Source organism: Arvicola amphibius, chromosome 6, assembly GCF_903992535.2.
Source record: "Arvicola amphibius chromosome 6, mArvAmp1.2, whole genome shotgun sequence".
NCBI classification, from domain to species: domain Eukaryota; kingdom Metazoa; phylum Chordata; class Mammalia; order Rodentia; family Cricetidae; genus Arvicola; species Arvicola amphibius.
In genome coordinates, this window is record NC_052052.2 from 19,738,230 (window position 1) to 19,765,250 (window position 27,021).

Sequence of the window (27,021 nt, forward strand, 5' to 3'; positions counted from 1 at the left end):
CTCTGATCTGTACCGTGTGTCTGACTTCTTTAGAGTCTCTTTGGCATTTCTCCACCTCTCTTCTTCCCAGAGTCCTCTCTGTCCCTGAAGTCCTGCATAACCTCCCCCTGCCTAGCTATTGGCCATTCAGCTCTTTATTAAACCAATCACAACAACATATCTTCATACACTATACAAATAGCCCCCAACATTACATGTTGACTCTCTCTCTCTCTCTCTCTCTCTCTCTCTCTCTCTCTCTCTCTCTCTTTCTCTCTTTCTTTTTTGGCGAGGTAAGTGCTTTACCACTGAGCTCTATGGCCAGTTCTCTCTCCATTTTTTTTGAGACGGTTTCATACAGCTGAAAGTAGCCTTGAACTTGCCCCATAACCAAAGATGACCTTGAGAGTTTCTGATCCTTCCTGCTTCTACTTTAGGAGTGCTGGGATGACAGGCCCGCTCCATCAAGCCTGCTCTTTGTTTGCTTCAAAGTTAACTTTTTTATTTTATTTATGTGAGTCTTTTGTCCACCTGTCCATCTGTGCACCACCAGTGTGCCTGGTGTTCTAGGAAGCCGGCACTGGAGCTGCTGGACTTGGAGTTAGAGATGGTTGTAAGCCACCATGTGGATGCTGGGAATTGAGCCTGGGTCCTCTGCAAGAGCTGGGCTGGAACTCATGGTTAGCCTAGGCACACTTGGAACTTGTGACCATCCTGCCTCCCCTCCTAAGTGCTGAGAATACAGTCTGTGCCTTTGCACCAAGCTGAAAGCATGTATTCTCTGACCACAGGAAGGCATGCATGCCTGCACAATGATGACCTTAGGCAGACTTTCTAAAGAGCCCTTTGATGGAGCTACAGGCAGTCACTGATGCTATGCAGGATGAGGTCAGTGTCACGGTGGTCTTTTGCTATGGATTTTGTGGTGCAGCTTCTCCAGCAGGCTGGCATATAGTGGCAAAATTAGGAAAAATTGTTCCCCTTCTTCTCCTTTTCCTTCTGTTTCTGCTTCTCTCCCTCCTCTTCCTTTCTGGTGCTGCCAGAAGTAGATGTGACTCATTGTCATGAAAAGTCCTAAGTTTTAAAAATATTTTAAATGCCATATTCCGTAGGTCTTTGAAAGGTTTAAAGATTATCTATCTAACTGAAATATATCTCTATATATCTAGAAAACCTAACTTACATGATTACAAGCTTGACTATTATAGATGACTATCTATTAACCTGTATTTCTTAATTATACATTACATTTTTTTTTGGTTTTTTGAGACAGGGTTTTACCATAGCTATCAAGCCTGTCCTGGAACTAGCTCTTGTAGACCAGGCTGGCCTCAAACTCACAGGGATCCACCTGCCTCTGCCTCCTGAGTGCTGGGATTAAAGGCATGCACCACCACTGCCCGGCTTATACATTACATTTTTAAATGATCTGTGCTAACACAACATCTTAATCAAGAGCAGAAATATACATACAACAAAACTGACCTTAAATTTGTATCTATAAACCAAGATCCATAGCAATGCAAAGCATATCCCCCTTTAAATGTAAATAAACATTTATAAACAATCATTTAGGGAATTTGGGCATAGTTTTCTTGAGACTGCTTCCTGCTTTTTGTTGGGTGAAGTGTTTGGGGGGGGGGGGGTTTATGGAGACCTTTCAGGGAATCTTGGCCCATCAAACCATATTAGCCTGGCAAGAATCCACAGGTTCCCATCTTCTGTGGAAACAAAAGGAGAACTTCTTTTACAAAGCAACATATCCTTAGATCCAAATTTTGAAGTCAAGATACCTTTAAAGTATACGTGTTGGTTTATCTTAACAGCCCATACAATGAAATATCTTTCTGTACTTAGCTCATTCACAGTCAAAAAATTCAAAGAAAACATAATCATATACATAATCCAGACTCTCTGTGTATTTTCCATCTTTATGTGGCTTATTTTCCTTTACTCCTTTAATCTATGACTGTCTGCACTCTGTCTCTTTAAAGGCTTTGTTTTATTATTATTTTTAAACAATTTACTTCTTTTTATAATTCTCTATGCTCTTTTTCTTTTCTCTCCCAAGCCTATGTACATTTTTTCCAACACTGTGACCCATTTAGAGGTTTTTTTTCCATCTGGATTTGTCTTTATTGCGTGTGTATCCATAGTTATTTTTTTTTTAACTAGGAGTGCTTTAAAAAAAATTCTAAGCCGGGCGGTGGTGGTGCACACCTTTAATCCCAGCACTTGGGAGGCAGAGGCAGGCGGATCTCTGCGAGTTCGAGGCCAGCCTGGTCTACAAGAGCTAGTTCCAGGACAGGCTCTAAAACTACAGTGAAACCTTGTCTCGAAAAACCAAAAAAAAAAAATTCTAAGTGGGCATGGCTAGGACCAACTCTGCAGTTTAGTCCATGCATGTTCACTGCCTCTGACAGCTACGCATATTGACCCAGCTCCAGCATTGCAATGAGTCTGTGTCACCATTAAGCAATTTGTAACATGCTGCTCACAGACCCCATATAAGTGCTCGGCCTCCTGAAGGAGTCAGAGCTATTCGTGCAACTAGCACGAACCAGGAAGCCACCGTTTTGAAACTGCATGGTTTTTGTTTGTTTACTTGTTTTGTTTTTCTGCTACCACTGAATCAGGAAGACCTCTCTTACAGGAGCTGTGACACCCGTGTTCACCACCAGCAAAGAGAGCCCATCTGGGGGAAAAAAATAATGCTGGATACCAAGAAGCCCATGCTTAACTCTGTTCTTTTGTGTCTAGAGTTCCTTTCTAAGCTTTTCCAGGTTTTACGTGGATATAGGCAGCCCCACGTTGGGCTCCAGATGAAGAGAAACGCATCAGAGGAAGGGGAACACAAATCAAATAATCCCACACTAGCTCCGAATAGGTTATAATAAGGTGTTCTTTATTAAAGAAGAATGCACCGTTCACAACAAGGAACAGGAATGGAATCCAACATCCAGGTATGGTGATGAACCCACGGGCTTTTTGGTACTCAAGGCGACACCCAACCTGGTCCAGCCTCTCAAAGGCTATTGGCTGAAGGAGGTTCCCCATCATGCTTATGAGCATGGTGGTTCATTCACCTGTGATTTCAGCCTATGACTGTGGAGACAGAGGATGTCAACAGGAAGTTCTGGGTTTGATGAAGAGACTCTGCGTCAGTGAGTAAGATGGGTGAGTGACTGAGGTGACATCAGCATTGAACCTCCACATGCAGGAATACACATGTGCACTCACACACTTGCACCCATGCATACACACATATGCACACCATCCATACACATATGAAAATGGAAAAAAGAGCTTCCTCTCTGAGAGGCAGCTTCGCTTCTGCCTCTCTCCCCACTACTCTGCTTCTCCCTCTCCCTCCCTCCCTCCCTCCCTCCCTCCCTCCCTCTCTCTCTCTCTCTCTCTCTCTCTCTCTCTCTCTCCTTCTCCCTTCCCCCTTCATAACCCCCTGAATAAATATTCAACCTCACTCTGCAAGTCATGTCTATCCATGTCTCTGTCTTCTGCCCACCCACCATGTGTCTCCCTGCCTGGGACCAGCCACCGCTCTGGGACCGGCAGCCATCTCTACCGGAAACTGGCTGCTCCCAGGGCCTGCTGTCTGCCACCACATGGCCCACTACCATCATTTGGGACCTACAGCATTTCTGCTGCCCACTGCCACCTGGGACCCATTTTTAAAAGAACAACACATGCATTTACCAAAATCTGCTCTGTCTCTGGCAGCTGATCAAGCGGATCCCTGCAAATTCCTGGACTGCGGCAAATTTGCCCAGTGTGTAAAGAATGAGTGGACACAGGAAGCAGAGTGTCACTGCAGACAGGGCCATGAGAGCCAAGGGACTCTGGACTACCAAGACCTGAATCTCTGTCCCCCTGGAAAGGCGTGCGAGACCAGCCGAGGACAAATAGATCCTTGCAGGCCACCAGATCACTTTACAAATAAAGCCCACCAACTTACCGTCAAAAAGCTACTTAAGAAAAACAAGGTAGCCAAGAAAAGAAATTCTGAACTATATGCTATAGGACTTGAAGAATCTGACCATCAGGATTGGGAAGGAGATTAAAGCCTGAAAACATATACATTATATTTTAAAGTATGTTGGAAGGCAACTTTCTTCCTTAAAGGGAAGTGCAGCCATTCTGTTAGCTCCTGAAAAATGGGGGCAGATATGTTCAGTGGTCATTGGAAGCTAGGCATGTAGATAACACTGAGAAGCAACATGCTTCAACTATAATAGTCATGTATTTAATAACTGATTAAATGGGGGGCATTATTTTAGTCAAAACTCAAAGCAATCACGGGAACACATTTTGACTATTTTTGGATGGTACTCAAATCGAAAGAAGAAGAAAACCAGGTTGGTGTCTTTCTGTCTTTAAATTATTAATTAAAGCTTATTTCCAACAAAAAAAAAAAAAAAGAAAATGGAAAAAAGAAAAATGAAACTTACTAAAATTTTCTGTAGCAATACATTATGATGAAAATATTTCTTTCATGCTAAGAGACTGGAATTTTCTCTAGACTACACTGCCAAAGTTAAAACACATTTAGGATTTAAGAGTAGCTTGGTGGCGGTGGTGGTACACTCCTTTAGTCCCAGCACTCGGGAGGCAGAGGCAGGCGGATCTCTGAGTTTGACACCAGCCTGGTCTACAGAGTGAGTTCCAGTAGAGCCAAGGCTACATAAAGAAACCCAGTCTTGCTGGGTGGTGGTGGCGCAAGTCTTTAATTCCAGAAATTGGGAGGCAGAGGCACAGGGATTCCTGTGAGTTTGAGGTCAGCCTGGTCTACAGAGTGAGTTCCAGGACGGCCAGGACTGTTTCACAGAAAAACCCTGACTTGGGGTGGAGGTGAGGTGGAGTGGGGTGGGTGGGAAGAAACTCTGTCTCAAAAAAACCAAAAATCACAACAACAAAGACAACCAAAATCTTTAACAGTGTTGCTGGTCACAGTAGTACGTGCCCTGGATCCCAGTGTTTTGGAATTCTTAACTCCCGAGAAAAGACCATAGACTCAATCCAATTATAATTCAAAGATTTATTGATTACCGCTAGCAGAACCACAGTTTCTGAGGCAGGTTTGAGATTGTTGTGCAAAGGGGGTGAGGGAAGACTTTGGAAAGGGGAAAACCCCAAGTAGACCTTGCGTATCTGCACAAACAAGCCAAGAGCTATTTAGCTCTGCCAAGATTAGGTAGTCAAGGCAACCTGAGTGTCTGCGTAAGCAGGTTACAGAAACCAAAAAGCGCTTAGTGAAAACAGGCCGAGGAGATGGTCATGGCTGTACATTTCTGGGTAGGTGGGTGGGGTCACGGAGCAGGGTTACTGGGACTGGAGTAAGAGGTAAACGGCTAATGGTTACCTAGGTGGATGCCTAGCATAAAATGGAGGGTTCCCCCCATCACAACAGTACTTGGGAGGCAGAGGCAGGTGGATCTCTGTGAGTTTCAGACTAGCCTGGTCTACATAGTGAGTTCCAAGACATCCAGGCCTACATAGTGAGAATCTGTCTCAAAAAAAAAAAAAAACCAACAATAAAAATAATTTTAAAAAGACTTGCTAGCCTGGGTGTTTTCAGCCTATTTGTTTAACCTCTCCCTAAGAGAACAAAGAGCCAACCTTGTTTGTCGTGGATTTTCCATGCAATCGTCTTTTATAACCTAAGCTAATGCATAGCTAAATTATGTACTCCCCCTGCCCCTGGCCTAGAGGAATGCATGTGTGTTATGATAATCAGTAGCTGGGAATAAAAAACTGGCTGAAAGTGGCCTTAGAAAACGACTATCTAGGGCCTGGCGGTGGTGGCGCACGCCTTTAACCCCAGCACTCGGGAGGTAGAGGCAGATGGATCTCTGTGAGTTCGAGGCCAGCCTGGTCTACAAGAGCTAGTTCCAGGACAGGCTCCAAAGCCACAGAGAAACCCTGTCTCGAAAAGCCAAAAGAAAAAAGAAAAAAGAAAAAAGAAAACGACTATCTACCGTGAACGACGGAAGCGGCATTGACAGCGCTTGACAGTGTTTGTGGTCTGGCCAGTAGGGGTCAGCTGGAGTCAGGGACTTAATCCCTTGTAAAACCCTGTTAAAGATTTCTGTGAGGTGTCCCTCTTTCCTCAGCCCCTGCTCTCTGTGCTGTTCGGTAAATACAGAGCAGCAGGCCTTTGTGACAGACAACAGAAGACGCGGAGAACGAAGTAGAGAATTCAGCCTCAGCTTGCTCTAGGTTAAACCATACAAAGAGGAAGTGTTTCAGTTCTGTCCTTAATGTGACATCAGTCTATTACTGGGGACTTTAAGTTTATTATTAATGCGTTCAAACTGATACATTTCAGTGCCTTATGTTAGGAATCTCTAATGTAATAAAGCTGTGCAATAAACCACAGATTTTGACATAAAATTATGAATCATAAGGACTATTAGATATTTTTCTTTGTGTTGTGCTGTGTGTGTGAATGGTGTGTGCACGTAAATATACAGGTGCTTGAGTGCGAGTGTGCACATTCAGAGGATGTCGAATTTCTTCTCCTGTTCTCTGCGCTAATGCCTTGAGACAGGCTCTCTTGCTGAACTGGAATCTCCCCTCTTTGCCTAGGCTGGCTGAGTAGTGGATTCTGGGGACCCGTATGTATCTGCTCCTCAATGACTGGTTACAGGCATATCCAGCTATGTCCTGCTTTTTCTTTCTCTTTCTTTTCTTTTTTTATTTATTTTTTTCTCTTGAGACAAGGTTTCTTTGTGTAGCCCTGACTGTCATGGAACTTGCTTTGTAGACCAGGCTGGCCTCAAACTCATAGAGATCCACCTGCCTCTGCCTCCGGAGTGCTGGGATTAAAGGTGTGCGCCATCACTGCCCAGCCAGGCTTTTTTCCCTTTCCTTTTTTAAAAAGACTTATTTATTTTACATATATGAGGGTTTTGCCTCCATGTATGTATGTGCACTATGTGTGTGCCTGGTACCTGAAGAGGGCATCAGATCTTCTGAGACTAGAGTTACAGGTGGTTATGAACCACCAAACAGGTGCTGGGAACCAACTGAACCCAAGTTATCTGCAAGGACCTCACTCTTGACTGCTAGGCCATCTCCCCAGCCACTGTGTTTAGCTTTTTACCAGGGTGCTACTGGTATTCAAACTCAGGTTTTCATCAGGCGCAAGGGCTCTCACCCAGTGAGCCCTTACTATGTTTTTTTTTTTTTTTTTGAGAAAGGGTCTCACTGTGTATTCCTTGATGGCCCAGAACTTGCTATGTAGACCCAGCTTGCCTTGGCCTTGAACCCACAGAGCTCTACCTGCCTCTGCCTCCCAAGTGCTGGGGGATTAAAGGCACATGCCACCATATCCAGATTTTATTAGAATTTTAACAACCAGTCTTGAGTGATGTTTTACTCTTTTTTTCCTTTTGGGGGGTCCACCACCCAGCCCCCAAATAAATCACATAGAGAGGCTTATTCCTAGTTATGAGTGCTTGGCCTTAGCTTGGCTTTTCTTATATTAATTATCCTGACTGCCTTTTGCCTCTGGGCTTTTATCTTTCTCTATTTCTGTATACCTTTCTTTACTTCTTACTCCACGACTTGCTGTGTAGCTGGGTGGTTGGCCCTGGTGTCCTCCTCTCCTTGTTCTCTTGGTCTCTCCTTCAATTTATCCTCTCTGCCTGCCAGCCCTGCCTTTCCTTGCTTCTGCCTCGCTATTGGCCATTCAGCTCTTTATTAGGATGGTCAGGTGTTTTAGACAGGCACAGTAACACAACTTCACAGGGTTAAACAAATGTAGCGTAAACAAAAGTCACACACCTGAAAATAATATTCCCGAACAAACCAGAACAAGAACACTCAAGAAACTGAGGCAGGAAGATGAGAAAAATTCAAGGCCTGCCTGAGCTGAGTGAATTCAAAGCCATCCTGGGCAGTGTATTGAGAACATGTCTCAACAGGGTTGGAGAGGGGCTATGTTGTGGAATATTCCTTCTCACTGTGTGAAGATGTGTCACTGTGACTGGTTTAATAAAAAGCTAAACAACTAGGCAGGATTTGGGGGGCAGAGAGGACACTGGGAAGAAGAATGTGGAGATGCCATGAGACATAGAGTGAGCAGGATGGGCACTATGAGGATGAGGTAATAAAGACAGAAGGCAGAAAGTAACAGAAATGGGTTAAGTTATAAGAGCTAGTTAGAAACAAGCCTAAGCTATTGGCTGAGCTGTCATAATTAGTAATACATCTCTGTGTCATGATTTGGGAGCTGGCAGGTGGGACAGATAGACTTGCAACAGTGCTGGATATATATTTCAGTGGAAGAATATTTGTTTAACATGACAAGTCTGTTTGTTTTTGAGACAGGGTCTCATGTAGCCCAACCTGACTTCTAACTTACTGTGTAACTGAGGATGACTTTGAACTCCTGATCTTCCTGCCTTATCCTCCATGTGGTGTGATGCCTGATATGTACCACCATGCCAGATTTGTTTCTGTAATGCTAGACATGGAACTCAGGGCTTTTCCTTCTCTCTCTCTCCCTCTCCCTTCCTTCCTTTCTTCTTTCCTTTCTTTCCTTCCTTCCTTCCTTCCTTCCTTCCTTCCTTCCTTCCTTCCTTCCTTCTTTCCAACTATATTTCCTCCAGCCCCTTGCCCCCTTTTTCTTCTTTAAGAAAAAAAAAAGACAGTATCTTGCTATGCAGTCCTATCTGGCCTAGAACTCTCAGCCTCCCAAGGGCTGGCATTATAGATGTGTTCTTCTGTGCCCAGAAAGCACAAGGTCTTGTGCATGCTGGGTGAGTGCTCTACCATCGAGTTAACATCCACAGCCCTAATCTGTCCCTTTCAATACAAGGGGAAAATATTGTCATAAATGAATTCCAACCAAAAATAGAGATATATTTGTTTTAAAACCTCTAGAGGTGGGGATTGGAAAGATGGCTCAGCAGTTAAGAGCACTGGCTGCTCTTCCAGAGGACCCACGCTCAATTTCCAGCACCCACATGGAAGCTCACAACTCTCTGTAACTCCAGTTTCAGGGGATCTGACATCCTCACACCAATGTACATAAAGGTTAAATAAATTAATTTTTAAAATCTCTAGAGGTGGACACAGGCTCATTCACATATGTGGAATCCCTGCTGCTACTTACAAGCTGCTTCCTCTCTTCTCATTTCTGAGACACTGAAGCAGGCTGGGGTTGGTGGGGTGTAGGGCGCAGGCAACTACAGCTCCCTTTGTGGCCATCAGTGTCCCTCCAGTGCAACGTCCCGTCCTGTCCATGTGTTCGCTTTTGCCACATGCCCACAAAATGCAACGTTCTATGAAATCATTTTGCAGCTAGATTCCAGAGTGCTCAAATTTTCAGGAATTAGCTAAGAAATTCTTGTTTGGGATCTAGGAGGCAGTGGCAGGTAGAGATCTATGAGTTTGAGGACAGCATGGTCTACATAAGGAGTTCCAGGCCAGCCAAGACTACATGTTTGATAGAAACAAGCAGACTCTTTGGAAGGAACTTCGACAGATAATGAATTTTGTAAAATGGGATTAGATTTTTTAAAATTTATTTATTATGCATACAATGTGCTGCTGGCATGGAGGGCACCAGATCTCATTATAGATGTTTGTGAGCCACCATCCGGGTGCTGGGAATTGAACTCAATTCCTGGAGAGATAGCTCAGCAGTTAAGAGCACTGCCTCCTTTTCCAAAGGTTCTGAGTTCAGTTTCCAGCAACCACACAGTGACTCACGATCATCTGTAATTAATGAGATCTGGTGCCCTCTTGAGGAAGTGATCTGGAAGTCCTCATCAACTTAGACCACGAAACCCGATATGGACAAGTTCAACAGAACCGCCATACACGGACTGCCCACGCATGCTTCCGCATTGCCAGGGCATAAATATCATTTTTATTTCCCGTGGAAGAGCAGCAAGTGCTCTTAACCTCTGAGCCATCTCTCCAGCCCCGGGAAATGAGGTTTTTAAAAACATTTAGAAACTAATTATATTTGTGTGTGTGTGCGTGTGTGTTGCTTGCCACAACAGGTACAGGAGGTCAGAGGACAATTTGCCGGCTGTCTCCTTCTACTATGGGGATCCTTGGGCTTGAACTCAGGTCTTCAGGCTTGACAGCACGTGCCTTTGCTTGCTGATCTATCTCCCCTGGGAATGGGTTTAGGGAAGCAGTGAGAGACTTAGCTTAGTGTTTGGGTTTCCAATCAAACCTCAAAGTGATCAATATTCTATGTCCTAATTTTCTCACCTGTAAAAGGGAAAATAATGCTTACTTTTCTGTGTTAACTTTTGTTACATTAGAAATAAATCTACTTCATGGGCTAAAGAGAGATGGCTAAGCTGTTGGGGGTACTGACTGCCCTTCCAGAGGACCCAAGTTCAATTTCCAGCATCCACATGGTGGCTCACCGCTGTCTGTAACTCCAGTTCTAGGGAATCCAACACCCTCACCCAGATATACATGCAGGCTCTTTTCCATCTTCCTCTCGGAGAGGCAGCTTCGCTTCTGCCTCTCTTCACCCATCTCTGTTTCTCTCCCCCCTCCCTCCCTCTCCCTCTCTCCTTTAATAAAGCTTTATGCCTAAAAAAAAAAAAAACAGATATACATGCAGGCAAAACATCAATGTATATAAAATAAAAATTAATTTTTAAAATCTACTTTAAAGATAAAAATGGGGGTGCTTCCTTGCTGTGAAATGTTTACGAATCAGTGACCTAAAGTGAGGATTCACGCACAGTGTGTTCCCAACAAATATTATTGCCTTATTGCTTAGATTATGAGTGGAGGGAGAAAGAAAAATAGCTTGAAACCCGTAAGAGCCACTGATTGGCTACAGATCTGAATCTCAAGATTGCTTAATTCTCCCCTATTTGAGCTTGGGTTCTCAGAACGGAGTAGGAAGTAAAGGTTGAGGTAATCTCGTACACTTTTATGCAAATTGAAAATTCTTTTTTTTTTAAATATTTATTTATTATGTATACAGTTTTCTGTCTGTGTGTATGCCTGCAGGCCAGAAGAGGGCACCAGACTTCATTACAGATGGCTGTGAGCCACCATGTGGTTGCCGGGAATTGAACTCAGGACCTTTGGAAGAGCAGGCAACGCTCTTAACGGCTGAGCCATCTCTCCAGCCCAAATTGAAAATTCTTGCAAGCTGTCAGTGGACTCTGAGGTGACACATGGCTGGGGAAACTTATTCAATGAGGTCTCCAACTATTTGCTGTCATTAGGCCCGTTTAGCATCCCCCCAAATCTGGAGGGATCTGATATCTAAGTCACTGTCTGCGAAAGAACTTGCACTAACAGTTGCTGTTCGGGGAGGCAGTGGACTTGGAACACCGAGTGCAGCAAAGGGACAGCCCCTCACGTCATTGCGGAGAAGACATTGAATTGCGGCAGCGTTGATGATCCTTCTCCTCCAAAAGTGCTTGGCTTCCTGTAGTATGGAAAACAGACAGGATTAGACATAAGTCCTACCAAGGAGAATGGTGCCCCCAATTTCCACTAGGGTATCCCCCAAACAGCATCTGGACTAAGTTTTTCTATCAGCAGGGCAATAGCTCCACGACATCAATGTCACCATATATGAGCTTTCAACTCATATATGTCTTTCTCTCTCGAGTTCTTGAGATGGTTTGTCGGGCTTCAGGACGAAGCGTTTGCAGTGCCTGTTCAGTGTTTGGTATTTCATCTGTCTGCTGTGGTTTATTGAGGTTGTGGTGGCTTGTTCTACTGAGTGGGACATTTCTACCGATGGCAACCCTGCCAGCAGATAGCAAGGTGAACGAGTCAGGGAACTGGTTCCATCCGTGCTCTATGAGTAATAGAGTCGTTGTAGAGCAACTGATCAAAGGTATACCTCTGGTCTTTAATTTGAAAAGTGTCGGCAACAGAGGATGCCAAGGACAGAGTGTTAGAACTCAACAGCGATGCGGTTCTGATACTGGAACCGTTGACTGAAAAGCCGGGTCAAACTTCAGTTTGAAGTAATGCCACTCAAGGGCTGTGCGATCACAATCTTGAGGGTCTCTCCCATCAGTATGCTTTTCTGGAGAGCCGCTCATCAACCCACTCTGGGTGTTCCTTTTTTGTGCAGTCCTCTGGTGAACGGAGGTCTTCATTTCTGGTCTGTATTGAAATAGCGGTGGGTGAAGTGCTAGGCGAAAAACATAAACATCATATTCGTGCTCTGGGAACCAGGGGTGAACTTTCTTCTTAGAACTTTTCCCAGAACCTTTTGAATCAAGAAGCCCTTTTCCCCTTTTCGCACCTTGGGAGTTGGGCAGTCATCCGCTAGAGGAGAAGGGGCTCTGGTGTAGTAAGAAAGCTCGGAAAAGGCTTCCCAGTTTTGTAGGTGCGGTGTGTACCTTGTAAGTGGGTGGGCTGTCAATCAAATGCGATCTGGTTGGCAAAACGTATCTCTTGACTGAATTCCCAGGAAGGGAATGCTATTGATAATGTTCCACAATCCCTTGAAGCGGGTGAGCATGGAGTACACCGTGCTGGCGGTAGGCTTCAGCAGTAACTTTATTCTCGTCAGAGAATGTAGGTGTTGAACAGTTTTCAACATAGAATCCTGTCCGGCTACAATCGCATTTGTACGGGTCCAATTCCACGCTCATACATTCACCTCGGTTTTGACATGGGTTGGAAAAGAAAGTTTTGCAGGGTGGCAGGGCGCCAGTGCCGCACCGAGCAGTAGGGTGCGGATCCGCATGTTGGAGGCCGGCACGCGGCTGAGCGCAGGGCGAGCCATCAGCAGGCTGCTAGCTGCGCAGCTGGAGAAGTTCGGTCCTGCGGCGACTAGGTTCGCTGCAAGCAGTTTGGAAAAACTCTCAAATGACAGCAGCGCACGCGCACCAAGGGCAGAGTTTGCGCGTGCGCACCGTCAGTGGGCGGGGTCAGTGCGCACGCAGTCGTGGCTCCTTACCCCCGCCCTTTCTCTTCCCGGTTTTCTTCTCAGCTGCTGGGCCCGGCTAGTGGCAGCTTCCGGTAGGAGCGCCGTGAAGCGCGACCCGGTCTCTGCTCCTTGTCATGTCCTACGGTCCCTTAGACATGTATCGGAATCCCGGGCCCTCGGGGCCCCAGCTCCGGGACTTCAACAGCATCATCCAGACGTGCAGTGGCAACATCCAGCGGATCAGTCAAGCCAGTGAGCGAGGGGACCCAGCTTGGGGGGTGGGGTGGCGACCAGAGGGACAGGCCTGGGTGAGGTTGCCAAGACGCGGAACCCGGTCCCGGCGGCAGCCAAGGCCACAGCTGGGGCCTCCGTGAGCCTCCACTCCGGGCGCGGCGAACTGCTTCCTCGGGTGGGTCAGGCTCGGGCCCTTGAGGTCCACACCCCTATCTTGAGCGTTGTGAGTTCACCGTGTTGGGTCAACAGAGCTGACTTGACAGCCCGAGGGTGGGAGGGAGCGTGTGTCATCTCCAAGACTGTGAACAACAGTCTTGACTTGGCGCAGTGGTCAGCTGAATTTTTCCTGTCATCGCCACCTCCCCACCCACCTCGCTTTCCACAGTTTGGATCAGGGCTTGCTTGCTGGTTGAGACTTTGGGTTCCTATTCTGCTCAGCGGTCGGGTCGTCGGACATCAGCAAGTTTCAATAAGGGAAGTGGCGAATGCGTATGTTTAATACACTCTGCTTCCTGTAATTAATTTGGAAATCAGAGTCAATGACTGGTATTTAAGGGGTGGGAGGACTCCTGTTTTATTACAGAGGATGCACCGGGAACATTTTTAATTCACGTTGTCTTTTGTAGCAAAGAAGTTTTTAAAATATTGAGCATGAGGATTTCATTTTCTGTCTCGGATATGGTACACAGAGACGCTTGGCTCCAAGTGCTTACCGAGTCCCTGCTTTCCTTGAACCTCATTCTGCACCATTGGAACCTAAGGTTGTAGCTGAGAGACAAATACAGGCTGTCTCAGGGGACTCAGAATTGGCCTAGGGCCTCGTAAACAGAACAGAAGCAGCTTTGCTTTAAAAAATGGTAACAACCATCCGTGTTATTATTGTGCTTTTGTGAGCTTATCTATACCCTGTTAATAGGTAGGGTCAGTTCGGAATTACAGTTATGTCCTAAACTTTAAAGCATAAGTTATCACTTTGCTTTTATTTTATTTTGTTTTTGAGACAGAATTTCTCTGTAGCTCTGGCTGTCCTGAAACTCACTCTGTTCCAGGCTGGCCTTGAGCTCAGAGATCCTTCTGCCTGGGATTAAAGATGTGCACCACCAAACCCAGCTTGTCCCTTTGCTTTTAGATCTAAATGTAAATTGTAGAATTTGAGAGGTGGGGTTTCAGTGGGAAGGGTTAGGACTGGGTGTTTGAAGGTAGGAAGACTATTCGGCTTGTTAAACCCAGATATTGGAATCACAATAATGTCATTGATGATTAAAAAAATATGGCACTTGGTGTTCCAGTTCCCTTTTGTCAAGGAGCCATACTACAGTTAGATCAGCAAATCCCCGTTCAAGGGGTAGGTGCTTGCTGTATGAGCCTGACGGCCTGCTTTGTGTCCCAGAGCCCATGGAAAGGTGGAAGGGGCAAACTAACTCCACAAAGTTGTACTCTGACCTCCACACGCTCTTCCCTTGCATGCACAATGTGTGTGTTTCCATTAGTTTGTGTGTATGTTCCACATAGTGTACACACAAAAAGAATAAATAAAAAACTGTCAAAGAAAATTTTGTGCTGGGTGGTGGTGATATACCCTTTAATCTCAGCACTCGGGAGGCAGAGGCAAGCAGATCTGAGTTCGAGGCCAGCCTGGTCTACAGAGTGAGTTGCAGGTCAGCCGGAGCTTCACAGAGAAACCTTGTCTTGAAAAACAAACAAAAAACAAATCAAAAAAAGAAAAAAAAGAAAGAAAATTTGTTTCAAGACTGAAGTTTTCTTATTAAGACTAAACCTAATTTAAATGTCTTTCTGTGGAATATTCTGTATTTGAGTATTGAACTGTGTAGTAGGCATAGGAACTGGCATAGATTCTTTTAACAGCAAATTTGTGTTTACTTAAATTAGATTTGAAGTGTGCATAGTGGTACATACTTATAACATTTGAGAGTGTGAGACAGGAGGATTGCCATGACTTAGAGGCACATCTAAACTGCATAGCAAGTTCAAGGCAAGCCTGGGCCACATAGTGAGACCCTTTTCAAAAGGAAAAAGGGAGAGAGGGAAGGGGGAACAGGGAAATGTCAAAATTTAGGTGTGATGAGCCTGTAATCCCAGCTCTCAGGAGGCTGAGGCAAGGCAGTTTCCATGAGTTCAAGGCCAGCCTGAGCTATAGAGTGAGTCTTAAAACCAAACAACAACAAAAAAAAGGTATGGGTGTGTAGGGGGAATAGAAATGGTGTCGTTGCGGTAGATACTGATTTAGCTGTTGATTAGGCATTGGACTCAAGGGGATCATTAGAGTCAACAATATGTTACTAGCTAGTGTTTAAGTACGTAGTGTACTAGTCGGCATGAAAAGTACTTTGCATGTGATATCTTTTTTTTTTTTCTTTTTTTCAAGATGGAGTTTCTCTGAGTAACCCTAGCTGTCCTGGAACTCACTCTGCAGACCAGGCTGGCCTTGAACTCAGAGATTCACCTTTCTCTGCCTCCTGAGTGCTGAGATTAAAGGCTTGTGTCACTACCACCCAGAAGATACATTTGATATCTTAATTCATGACAATCCTGCGAAATAATTACAAATATCCCTAGCCTATGGGTTAGGAAATGGACTGAGAAAGGTTAAAATTGCGCAGCAGATTGTGTGTGTGTTGTGTGTGCGCACCCTGAAGCTGTGGATTCTTTTCTTATAATATGTTCCTCTTCCCTGCTAGAGTGTTAGCTTGTTTGAGGTAGGAAACATGACTTTTTCATCCTGTTTTTCTACTAATTACCACTGTTGGAAACATATGATGGGTTCGTTCATTCAGGGCCCAGCAAGCATTCTTTGAGCGCTGCTGTTGACTGGCAAGGAAGCAGAGTGCGAGGTGCTGCCGGTGCTGTGTGGATGCTTGCGTGCATCCGTGTGTGTGCATATAAATAATATCAAGTAGTAGCAGGTGCTTGAAGAAAAGAAAGAGCCGAGAAGGGAGAAGGGATGGGTGGTAAGCTGGTGAGGACAGCCTCTGAGGAGACAATGTTGGTGTGAGCAGATACCAGATTGGAGGGAGCGTTGTGAGCAGTGGAGGAAGGTTGTGTGTGCTGAGGGCAAATCCAAGGACTTTGATGTGACAAAGACTAGCAAGGAGGCAGATGTGGCTGGGTTAAGGAGAGGGAGCAAAGTAGGAAAAGAAGTCAGAGAGGTAGGCAGGGATCGGGCCACATAGAATCTTGAAGCTTCCTGATTGTAGGTGAAAGTCACAGCCAGCACACCCAAGCACTCTCTGAGAATGGGTGCTCAAAAACACATACCCACTCGCCCATGGAAACATGAGAGTGGCTGTTCCTCTTTTTCTGAACTGTTCAACCACAGATTTGGGTTTGGGGTTGTGGAGCACATCAGGCTAAAACAGGGCAGCCTGCTTGGTGGGGTAAAGGTGCAGCTCAGGATGGCCACCCAGCACGGGCGGGTCTACAGTACATGCTGGGTGTGGGGGGAGAATCCTTGACTCCACCTTCTCTGTACTAAAGGGTCTAGACAGATGTTTCTGAGGCAAAGGTAGGAAAAAACCCAAAGAGCTCTACAGTCAACTCTTGAAGAACAGCATTTCTTTCCTTATGTGGCTGATTTCTTTTATTTATTTGTTCCAAGATAATGTCTGTGTAGACCAGGCTGGCTTGGAACTCACAGATACTCCCCAGTGCTGGGACTAAAGTCATGCACCACTATACTCACTACACTCCTGAACTTTACTTACTTATTTATTTGTTTGTTTGTTTATTATCTATTTATTTATGCATCCTAAACTTTTTAAAGAAAATTATTAAAATTGGGGCTGGAAAGATGCCTCATTGGTTAAGAATGTTTGTTGCTCTTGTAGAGAACCTGGGCCCAATTCCTAGCACCCACAGCCACCGTGCACACAGATGGTACACAGTCATACATGTGGGCAGAATAATCATTTAGTTAAATATTAAAAAGAGAAATTGTTAAAAAAAATCACTGTTACTATTTGAGGTTGCATGTCACCTGTAGCTCCTGCCATCCTTGAGCTCCTGGGCGTCCTCCAGCATCAGCTTCCGGAGCACAAGGCTCACAGATGGAGGCCCTGACCTCAACTCTGACGTGCTTCTTTGTTTTAGTTTTTTTCTTTTTTTTTTTTAATATTTATTATATATACTATATTCGGTCTGTGTGTATGCCTGCTGGCCAGAAGAGGGCCCCAGACCCCCTTACAGATGGTTGTGAGCCACCATGTGGTTGCTGGGATTTGAACTCAGGTCCTCTGGAAGAACAGTTAATGCTCTTAACCACTGAGCCATCTCTCCAGCCCTGTTTTGGTTTTTTTTCAAGACAGTTTCTTTTTGTAGCCCTGGCTGTCCTGGTACCTGCTCTGTAGAGCAGGCTGGCCTTGAATTCAGAGATTGACCTGCTTCTGCCTCCTGAGTACTAGGATTAAAGGCATGTGCCATCACTGCCTGACACTTTTTTGTTCTTTTGAGACAGGGGATGTAACTCTGGCTGGCCTGGAACTCAGAGATCTGCTTGCCTCAGCCTTCCGAGTGGTGGGAATAAAGGGGTGTGTCACCATGCCAGGCTCTGTTTTGTTTACTGAAAAACTAAGAAACCTTTGAGTGTTTAAATGTTTGTGAACTAAGTTTGGATTTTCCCTTGGCTTCTTACCAGTTCTGTAAGTGGTTTCCTCACTCATGGTCTTATTTATTTCATAGGATTTGAGGACTGACTGAGATAACCGTGTAAAGTACTAAACCAGTGCCTCCTACAAAGTGGGCGTCTGTAATCCTTACCCTTGGAGTCAGGAGTTCAAGGCCAGCCTCAGCTGCTTAGAAAGTGTGAGATCGGCCTGGCTACATGAGACCCTGTCTTAAGATGACAAACAGTACCTGCTCCCCACCTAGTGAATACTAATGTGTTTGTTGTCATTTGGTTCCTTTTCCTTAAACATAACAAGCAATTTTCCCTTACAGTTTAATATCTACTTATAGTCTGAATTCCTTAACTAAGCCAAGCTCTTTGACCTTGTCACTAGAGCAATACTGCTTCTGTGGGATGGAAGACCATGCATTATACTTTCTCTGTAGACAGTGCCTGGCTCAGCAGTGGGTGTGTTGGCATTCAGTATGTACTTAATTGATTTTTATCATTGCTAAGTACATTTTTCTTGGTCTTGAGTTTGATATTAATAGCAATCCTTAGTTGAGTGTTTTTATGTGCCAGTCAGTATTCTAAAGTTAGCCTCTGTTATCTCACCCCACATCAGCCACATGGAGCTTCCCTTGGTGCCCCGCGTCTTAGGGGAGGAAGCAGGAGCAGAAGACTGTCGTCATTTCCTCTAGACCACTCAGCGAGGAAGTGGCGGAACCAAGAATCAAACATTGGCCGTCTTGCTGGACATAGTGGTCCACACCTGCAATTCTGTCACTTGAGGGGCAGAATCCAGAGGATCACCACATTGAGTTCAAGGCCAGCCTGGGCTACAGAGCTAGTTCCAGGCTATGCAGGACTACATATCAAGAGCCTGTTTTAAAAACAAGAGCAAGTCTTAACAACATGTTGTTCCTGTATGAAATGGAATATTATGCCTGTAACTGTCAGTAGTAATTTTAGTTTAGTTTAGAGGTTTACTTTTTTCCCATTTATTTATTTATAATTTCATTTTACATTCCAACTGTAGTTCTCCACCTACCCCTCAGAGATTTACTGTTTAGTTTAGTGACTGGATTTTTAGTTGGTTGGTTTGTGTGGGGGAGCGGTGATACAAGGTCTCATGTAGCCTAGGCTAGCCTTTAACCCCTGATTTTCTTGTCTCTGCCTCTCAAGTGCTAGAATTGTAGGTGCACCACCACTCCTGACAAGCTGTTTTTGTAAAAGGTAAATCGCAGCCTTCAAGGAACTGAGGCCGGAGGACCAGGAGTTTGTGGCTTGCCTGAGAATAAATAACCTGTTCCATTTATAAAGACCCTGTCTCTATAAGGAGGGTTGAGGATGTAGCTCAGTCCTAATAAATGTATGTGTATATGGGGTGTGTGTTGGTGTGGTAGGTAGTTTTTACTGCCTCTGTGACGTCAGAGGATAAGCCTCATTTTGTGCATAGAGCCCCTGAGTTGGCTTCACTGTCATAACCAGTACAAAAGCCTTTTCATGGGTTTTGAGTTTGTGGATTTCTTTTGTTTTATTATTTATTTATTTATTTTTAAAAATGAAACAGGATTTCACTATGTATCTTGGTTGGCCTGGATAGAGTTCTGCCTGCCTCAGCCTCGTGAGTGCAGGGATTAAACACCTGTGACATCACACCTGGCCTTGTTTTATGTTGTAGTATAAGTAATTTTTTTCATTGAATATGTTTATGAGTGTTCACCTGTGTGTATGACTCATAGGTCAAAAGAGGGGAGTCAGAGTCCCCTGGAATCGGAGTTACAGATGGTTATAAGCTTACATGTGCGCTAGGAATCTAATCCAGGTCCTCTGCACGAACAACAGATGTACCCCTCAGTGATGGCTTACACTTTTTATCCCAGCACTTGGGAGGCAGAGGCAGGTAGATCTCTGTGAGTTTGAGGCCAGCCTGGTCTACAGAGTAAGTTCCAGGACAGGCCCCAAAAGCTACAGAGAAACCCTGTTTCGAAAAACCAAAAAACCAAAACAAAAACCCCAAAAAACATATGTTCTTGACTTAACTGCTGAGTCATCTCTCCATCTTCTGAATTTTTTTTTATTTTTTGGTTGTGAGCCTAGTCTTTAACAGCTGAATATTTTTTAGTATATTGATTTAGAACATTAGATTTTCTCAAATAAGAAGAATTTTTGTCCCATCTGTATGATGGGAAGTTGCTTTCAATATGATTAAATAGATTTGGATTGTGGTTCATGGGGACATTTAGATTCTGCTGATGTCTGCTAAAAAATACATCAGGAGCATTCAAATTAGAATAATTCTTGGTGTTGGTGTTAGCAATAATATACAATAAATTGATTTACTTCAGATTCTTTTTTTTTTTTCTTAAAATTTTTGCCAGGGCATACTTTTAAAAATGAGAAGTTAGAGATAGGAGAGGTTAAGGTCTAGTGGTTTTTTTTTCCCCAAAAACTATATAGATATCTGAGACTGACCTTTAACTGATCCTTCTGCTTTATGTCCCAAGTCTTGGGATGACAGACTTGTGTTACCATGCTAGACCTGGGCGTTGTTATAAAATTATAAAATGTTTACACAAAACAGAAGGGTTTGCCTTTACATTTGGCATAAACATAGTTTCTAGTATTAGGTAACATTTCATAGGAGGTACTAATTGTCTTTATCTAAAGTATTTTTAATTTATTTATTTTACGTGTATGAGCATTTGTCTGTATGTGTGTGTACTATGTGCATGCCTGGTGCTTAAAGAGACCAAGAAGGGCAGGGTATAACTGGAGTTATAGACAGCTGTGAGCTGCCATGTAGGTGCTGAGAACTGAGCCTGGGTCCTCTGAAGAGCAGCAAATGCTATATCTTACTGAGCCATCAATCCAACCCTTATCCATAGTATTTTAACAAGGATTGGGCATGTTGCTCAGTGGTAGAGCACATACCCAGCCAGTAAGATCCTTGGCTCACTCCCAACCAGTCTACACATGCAAAATCATATTATAAATGTTATAAATGTCTACCTACTTCATGTGCTGGGGACTGAGCTCAAGGCTATACAGGTACATGGCAGGTAAGCATCCGACCCCTGAACCGCATTCCTAGAAGTAACATGTCACAGAGGGGTAAAGACCTAGCTTATTTCAGGGTCTGTGTTTGGTCTCCAGAACCCAGATGTGCTACTTCAAGTGCCAGGGAGACCGAGGCAGATGGAGCCTTTGAGATCAAGGGCCAGCCAAGGTTTGTGGCCCCTGAGGAATGACACCCAAGGTTGTCCTCTGACCCACACACTCCCACACCATTCTGCTCACCCCGCCTACCCCCCTCAAAAAAAAAAAAAAAACCTCAAAACTCTCATTTGCTAGAGTTCTTAGAAAAGTAGTGCTCATGTCTCGAGAGTTAGCTCAGGGGTTAAGAGCACTTGCTGCCCTTCTAGAGGATGTAGGCTCAATTCCCACAGCTCACATGGTGGCTGACCCTGCACTTTAGTTCCAGGAGATTGATGCCCTCTTCTGGCATCCTCAGGCAGCAAGCACACAAGTGATGTGCAGACATACATGCAGGCGAAATACCCATTTACATAAAAAATTTTAAAGTTTTCAAAGAAAAGGATTGTTCATGTTAACCAAGTGGACAAATGATCCTTAGATTGAACTCATTTTGATTAAAAATACTTTCAAAATGTACCATTTTGATATTTTAAGCACACTCAAATGAAAATAAATGTATGTGTAAACATTCCTGTTTTGTGCTTTAAGTTTTGGGAGGGCTGCAGCTCTTGGGTGTTAACTGTGTGGACCAGTGGTCACTAGTCACAGTTCCTCATGCTGTGCTTACAGAGGGCAGTCTGCAAGAACAGCTCTGCCTGGTCTGGTAAGTGAAAGACCCTGTCACCATCATGGTTTGGATTTTAGGACATCTGATGCGTCTGGATAGAAACTTGTAGGAAGATATCTTAGTGTTCAGAAGTACACACAGAGCCAACAAAGGCTTACATTCATTCCGGTGCTTACTAAGCAAGTGACTCCCAAGTTCCCATCCCTGCTTCCCCAAACTTCTTAACTCGGAAGTCCAGATGATTTCAACAAAGGAAATCAGAAAAGTCTAGATGGGAAGAAAAGTTCTATGTCATCTGAAAGTACACAGAAAACAACTAGTTATTGACTTTTTCCAGAGTCTATGAAATCTCCACAGCTTCCTTAAAAATATTTAATGTTTTGATAGGTAATGAAAACCTAGTTACATACTTTGATACACTTTTAGATATTCTCAGCTTATCCCTCCCCCCACTCCAAGACAGGTTTCTCTATGTAGCCCTAGCTGTTCTGGAACTGCATTGTAGATGAGACTGGTCTTGAACTCAGAGATCTGTCTGCCTCTGACTCCTGAGTGTTAGGATTAAGGGTGTGTGGCACCTCTGTCCTGCATCAGCTTGCTTTCTAAACAGAATCTCACTCTGTAGTCCAAGTTGGCCTTGAGGTTTAGCTCCTCCCCACCCTCTGAGTGCCCGCTCACAGCACAAGTGTGTGCCACCGTGCTCAGCCCCTCCCCACCCTCTGAGTGCCCGCTCACAGCACAAGTGTGTGCTGCCGTGCTCAGCTGCTCCACTTTTTGTTTAGTTTTATTTACTTATTTGTTCTTCTGAGACAGAGTCTTGATTGTGTGACCCTGGCTGGCCTGGAACTCACTCTGTAGACCAGGCTCACCTTGACCACACAGAGGTCCGCCTGCCTCTGCCTCCTGAGATTAAGTTTGTGCCAATATGCCCAGCTTGTACCTTGCATTTGACAAGATTGAGAAAGTCACAGGGCTGGGTGGTCTCGCACACCTTTAATCCCAGCATTTGAAAGGCAGAGGCAGGTGAATCTCTGAGTTCAAGGCTAACCTGGTCTACAGAATGAGTTCTAGGACATCCAAGGTTACACAGAGAAACTCTGTCTCGAATAAGCAAAGCACAGGCAGACCATCTCTCAGCTGCATATTTGGGTTGCAGAAAAACTCCATGGTTACGCACCATCCTTCTGGGACTAAAGCTGTTCCACTGTTGCTGACTTTGGAGTCGTCAGTAGTAGCGATGTCTAATGGGAGGGTTGAGGGTGTAACTCACCTGGCACAGTACTTGTCCCACATGCGCAGATCCTCAAGTTTAATCTCTGACAACACAAAACCTTGGGCATGGTAGCCCATGCCAGTGAGGACCCCAGCACTCCACGTGGAGGCAGGAAGATCACAAGTTCAAGGTCGTCCTCAGTTATGTATGGAAGCCAGTCTTAGCTAAGTAGAGCACTATAAGATTTAATGAGAAAAAGTGAAACTCTACACACATACTAAGTATTTAATAAAAATTAGTTAAATCTGGATATAATCTGAAGTGGTGAGAAAGGGGCCCAGCAGAACAAAGCAGCATGCCAAGTTCTGCACATCTAGTTAATGGCTAAGTCTCCTTAGTCCTGATTTACCTTAATTCACATCTTCCGCCTTAATGTGAACGCCATAAAGTTGAAGAGAAGCGACTGACTCAGCCGGTATCCTTGTGCCCACCGAGTGCCTGGTACTCTGCTGGTCTCCAGTGAGTACAGAGCCATAGTCCCAGAATTGGAGGGCACTGGGGAAGGGAGCAGGTTAGAGCAAGGACACCAGCCTATCTGGAGTTAGGTTAGGGCACTGTCAGATAAGCAGGGTAGGGCAAAGTGGAACCCCAGAAAATCCAGACCAACCCTGTGTGACTGCATTCTATTTCCTTTAGGAGTCAGCTCTTTGAGAGCAACTCTGTGTGACTCAAAGCATACAGCCATCCGAACCAGCCCTGCATTTGAATTCTAGTTACGGCATGCTGTTTATAACCCATCAGGGGCTTGCCATTTAATTAAAATCTCATTATAATTGCACAAGGTCCTCCATAACCTGGCTTTCCATTACCTCTTTGGCGAACATTTTTATCTCTTGCTCACTCAGCTCTGGCCATACCACACCACTGGCTCTTGTTTTGAGGACTTTGCCCTAGTTAATTGCTCTGTTTGCCTGGAATACCTCCTCTCCATAGGCGCCTTCCTTCCTCTTGCATTTTCTTTAGATCTGTGGTCATTGTCTCCTTATCGGCCAGCAGGTGTGAGTGACTTCCCCTTGCCTACTCCTTCCCCTTCACTTGAATTTATTTGTTTTGGTAGGAATCTCACCTCCTGGTGTGTGTTTATTATCCACCCTTGAGAACTTAAACTTCCTGAAGTGCTGCCTGGGGTTTAGGACAGTGTGGAGTAGGTGCTGTCCTCTGGATGAACAAGTCAGTGGTAGTCTACTTTTGAGCAGCTGTTGGCGTAGGGTGCTCGTTCCTTCCCAGCCGCCTGGACCTGAAATAATCACTCAGAAACCATATTATTTGCAATAGTGTTAGGCCAATAGCTTAAGCATATTTCTTGATGATTCTTATATTTTAAATTAACCCATTTCTATTAATCTGCGTAAGTTCCGTCCCAGGTGTCTGTGATCAATCAATTGTAAACACCAGCTGGCGTGGTGGTGCATGCCTTTAATCCCCGCATTTAGGAGGCAGAGGCAGGTGAATCTTGAGTTCAAGGCAGCCTGGTCTACAGAGTGAATTCCAGGATAGAATTCCAGAGCTATCAGAGAAACCCTGTCTTAAAAAACCAAACAAAGGGGCTGGAGCATTGCCTGCTCTTCCAAAGGTCCTGAGTTCAATTCCCAGCAACCACATGGTGGCTCACAGCCATCTGTAATGGGGTCTGGTGCCCTCTTCTGGCCTGCAGGCATACACACAGACAGAATATTGTATACATAATAAACAAATAAATAGATAAATAAATAAACCAACCAAACAAAATTAGTTGTAAACACTACTTCACTTGAACCAACAAAGGTAGTCAATAAGTTCTGTTCTTTAGATAGCGTAAGTTAGCATGTGCAAGGTCCTGGGTTCCTAAGGAGACAGACACACACAATACACTACACATACACAACATGCAACTATCCTCCAACTTAGTAAATCTTCCCCGACCTTCCCTGACAACCAAAGAAAGAAAATAGAAAGCGAGGCAAGAAGAAATCAAGGGCTCTGTCTCTTGCAGAGACTAGTGAGGGACAGGAGCAGTAAGGCTTCTCTGCAAACCAGTACTGACACAGGCCCTCTTGCTAGGCCCGGGCCAGGCCAGGAGATTGGATGTGGAGGATTAAAACGTGAGCATTCCCAGGCTACCAGATGCCTAGGAAAAGGAAGGGGCTGAGCAAAACTGTGTATTTGACTGTGGTGCCATCTAGGAAGGAATGCTCTCCATTGGAGTCTATGTGCCTGGGATTGAATAATTTACCATGTCACTTACTGTGTGTGCACAGATAAGATATGTGTATTGCCTGCTTCGTATATCTATTTCAGACCATTGCTATAGAAGTTAGAGGGTGTGTACACAACTTAATCAAGTATTTGACACTAGAAGAACTTAATGTGTTCACCTGCTGCTAAAATAAACATTCATTGTCTTTCTTAAAAACATTTTCTGTTTTTTTAAGCTAGTTTGTATTGTTAGATACATTTTCATTGTTGTTTTTGAGACAGGATCTGATGTATTCCAGACTGGCTTTGAACTTCCTACATACCCTTGGGTACCTCTGAACTTAAAGTCATGCACCACTCTTGGATTTTTTTTTTTTAATGCGGTGCCGAGGATTGAACCCAAGACTTCATACAAGCTAGACAAGCTCCCTACTAAGTAAACTGCATCCCCAGCCCCATGGATTAAAATTGCTTGTTGCAGGCTGCTGTAGTGACTCACACTTGGAATATCAAGAAAAATGTGATTTTTGAAAAAAAAAAAAAAAAAAAAGCATCAGGAGTCCTCCCACCAGACCATGTATTCTCTCCCTCATGATCCCTTTGGATCACTGCAAATCATTTTTCTTTATTTATGGTTGGAAATCCAACTAGACAAAATCATCAGGAGTCTGACTCATAGGCTGTTAAGGCAGGAATATAGAAAGCTTGCAGCCAGCCTAGGCTGCAGGTTGAGACTGTCTCAAAAAAACAAGTCAGAAGACATTGCAGATTGCTGTAGCTCTGAGGCTCTTTCAGAGGTAGTGAGTGTTTCCTTCCCTTTCTTGTGCTACTGGGATGGAGCCCCGGGCTTTGGCTACATGCACTTCCAATCCACTGCTTTCCCAGTCCTAAGGGGGTTGAACATTTAGTGTCATGGGACATTGAGACGAATTGGTCAGTTCTTTGGAGACAACAAACCAAACCACCTCTGCTGAGTGTCATACTTGGGGAAGAGAAGCATGCTCCTGGGAAGCACTGTGGAGGATCGTGTCTGTCAGGATTCTGGTCTTAGCCTGGTTGCTGTTAGTTGCATGCGTGTGGGCTGTGGGGCGACCAGTGCTCTGAGAAGTAGGATGCTCATGATAAATGTGTTTATTATTTTTTTAATAAATTTCCTCCCTTCTTTCTAGCTGCTCAGATAAAGAATTTGATGAGCCAACTTGGAACTAAGCAAGACTCAAGCAAGCTCCAGGAAAATTTGTGAGTAGCTTCCCAACAAGCCTGAGTTTTGTGCGGGTCTTTGAGGACATAGTGTCTGCCCACTTCAGGTCTGTGAGGAGGCAGTGGGTCAGGTGGTAATAGCTGAATCTGGAAGAGGGGACCAAAGTGTATTAATGGATCCAGATTTCTCCTGCCTTGAACTGTGTCTTTTCTTCCCTTGGTCAGGAGTTAGAGAAGGAACTCCTCCATTCTTTAGTTGTTTGAAGGAGCTGTATCATGTCCCTGTGTTGATGACCCTCTTGTTGACACAAGACTCCTGACGATTTAGTCTAGGTGATTTCCAGCTCTAAATTAAAATGTTTATTCTCAGTGATGGCGAGGAACCATGCAAGAGAAAAGAAATGGTCTGGTGGGAAAACTGAATTTTTTTTTAAATTGTATTTTTCTTGACTTTATGTTTGCTTCTAGTCTTGGGGCTGGAGAGATGGCTCCATGGTTAAGAGCACTGGCTGCTCTTTCAGAGGTCACGGTTCAATTCCCAGCACTGACATTGTGGCTCACAACTGTCTATAGCTTCATTTCCACAGGATCCAGCTCTCTTTTCTGGCCTCTGTGGGCACTGCTTGCGTGTAGTGCAAAGGTGTACATGCAGGCAAATCACCCATATACATAAAATAATAAAGTAAAACTTTTATTCTTTAGGGCGAACAGGATGGTTCAGCAAGTAAAGAAAAGAGCTTGCCGTCAAGTCGGGGATCTGAGTTTGATTGTTGTAACTTACATAGTGGAAGGAGAACTCTTTAACTCTG

General features: G+C 44.5%; 1 protein-coding gene and 2 pseudogenes across 1 annotated transcript in view; 1 reads left to right on the forward strand and 2 right to left on the reverse strand.

Moving 5' to 3' along the window:
• Nucleotides 1-11,052: 11,052 nt before the first annotated feature.
• Nucleotides 11,053-12,087, reverse strand: LOC119817191 (annotated as a pseudogene).
• On the reverse strand, nucleotides 11,389-12,746 carry LOC119817192 (annotated as a pseudogene).
• Nucleotides 12,747-12,897: 151 nt separating this feature from the next.
• The window catches only part of Stx12 (syntaxin 12), a 31,235-nt gene continuing 17,111 nt past the window's right edge, over nucleotides 12,898-27,021 (forward strand). Inside the window, exons 1-2 of the mRNA XM_038335293.2 lie at nucleotides 12,898-13,132; nucleotides 26,182-26,251. Of these exons, the coding sequence (XP_038191221.1) occupies nucleotides 13,015-13,132; nucleotides 26,182-26,251 (188 nt within the window). The 5' untranslated portion in view covers nucleotides 12,898-13,014. The remainder of the gene's footprint in view (nucleotides 13,133-26,181; nucleotides 26,252-27,021) is intronic.